The sequence below is a fragment of the Octopus bimaculoides genome, chromosome 8 (genome assembly GCF_001194135.2).
Source record: "Octopus bimaculoides isolate UCB-OBI-ISO-001 chromosome 8, ASM119413v2, whole genome shotgun sequence".
NCBI lineage: Eukaryota > Metazoa > Mollusca > Cephalopoda > Octopoda > Octopodidae > Octopus > Octopus bimaculoides.
Genome location: NC_068988.1, coordinates 75,865,341 through 75,866,830, shown reverse-complemented (window position 1 = coordinate 75,866,830; position 1,490 = coordinate 75,865,341). Strand labels below are relative to the sequence as shown.

The window sequence follows — 1,490 nt, the reverse complement described above, 5'->3', positions numbered from 1 at the left end:
TGGTAGGTGTTTGCTATATTGTTGCATCGAATGCTCTTCCAGTATGCATGTTTCCTTTGGTTCAGGAATTTCTTCCAGAGATATGATTTTATGGTATTATGCTGATGTACTTCTCCAGATGTGGCTTCAAGTGAGTTTGTTCTTATTTCTTCCTTGTTGTTTGTCTCTGGTATTGGAGCATCTTCCATATGGGTATCATTTATAGTTCTATCTGAATTTGTGAAGATTGCATCCAGTCTTGAAATAAGTAAATTTAACTTATTAGATATTTTTGTGAGGAGTTCATCTGTATTATTGGTGTTTCTCGGCTGTGAGTCTGATTGTGTTCCATTCATTCTGGCGTCTTGTACATCCAAGGGTATATGTGTAGAGTGTTAGGTGTGATGTACAGAATTAAATATTGAAAGAAAAAAGTCGTCAGAATTTTGGAATAACTTCTTTCATTTATTTTATACATATATTAGCGCTTTCGTTCGTCTTTCGAACTTGTCAAATAACATACAGACAACCACCAACTCGTAATGGGCAATAGTTATCATGGACAAAGACTATTATAAAGACAAAATATTGGAAATATTAACAAACGAAACGTACTACAAGGAAGAACCAAGGCACTCAGAAAAAACAATAATAAATAAAATCAGAAGGCTAATAAATGAATTCCAAGATTCTTTCATTGACAAGGAAAAAGAGTATATATGCAACTCTGTTATCAAAGAGAGCAATTTTTACAGATTGCCTAAAATCCACAAAAGCCCCGAAATACAAAATGCCGTAAATGAGCAGAAGAACCAATACGTAAAATTACTAAGACCTGCTGACCTCAAACTAAGGCCAATAGTTCCTGGACCTCAAGCTCCAGCACAACAGCTAAGTCACTTTCTTGATATACTCATAAAACCTTTGTGCCCATTAATACCTAGCTATGTACAGGATGGCATAGATTTCATCCAACACATTCCCCCCACTGTTGCAGAAGGTACTATACTAGCAAGTTTTGATGTTACTAATCTCTATACGAATATACCTCACAGTTTAAGCCTAGAAGCAATCAAACACTGGGTGGAAAAACATAGAGAACGGATAAATGATCGCTTCAAGACTGACTTCATCACCAAGGCCACACGTCTTGTGCTAGAGGAAAATACCTTTAAATTTGATAACAAAACATATCGGCAGATAAAGGGCACGGCTATGGGTACGCGATTTGCGCCCTCATATGCAAACTTAGTTATGGGATACTTAGAAGAAAAGCTCTATGAGGAAGTGGAAAAGACTTTTGACCAAGAATACAAAAAACATATCATTAAAAAATGGAAACGCTTCCTGGATGATTGTTTCATTTTTGGGGAAAAATCGACTGAAGATCTAAATGTATTTAACAATATACTAAACGCACTTCACGCTTCCATCAAATTCACAACAGAATCCAGTTGCAATGAACTACCATTCCTGGATATCCACATAAAAATACAAAACTGCACAGTCAC

At 36.0% G+C, this 1,490-nt stretch overlaps 1 protein-coding gene across 1 annotated transcript in view; it reads left to right on the top strand.

Annotated features, from left to right (window-relative positions):
- The first annotated feature begins 537 nt into the window (after positions 1-537).
- LOC128248498 (uncharacterized) overlaps positions 538-1,490 on the top strand; it is a 3,993-nt gene continuing 3,040 nt past the window's right edge. The window contains exon 1 of the mRNA XM_052969861.1: positions 538-1,374. Within this exon, the coding sequence (XP_052825821.1) occupies positions 538-1,374 (837 nt within the window). The remainder of the gene's footprint in view (positions 1,375-1,490) is intronic.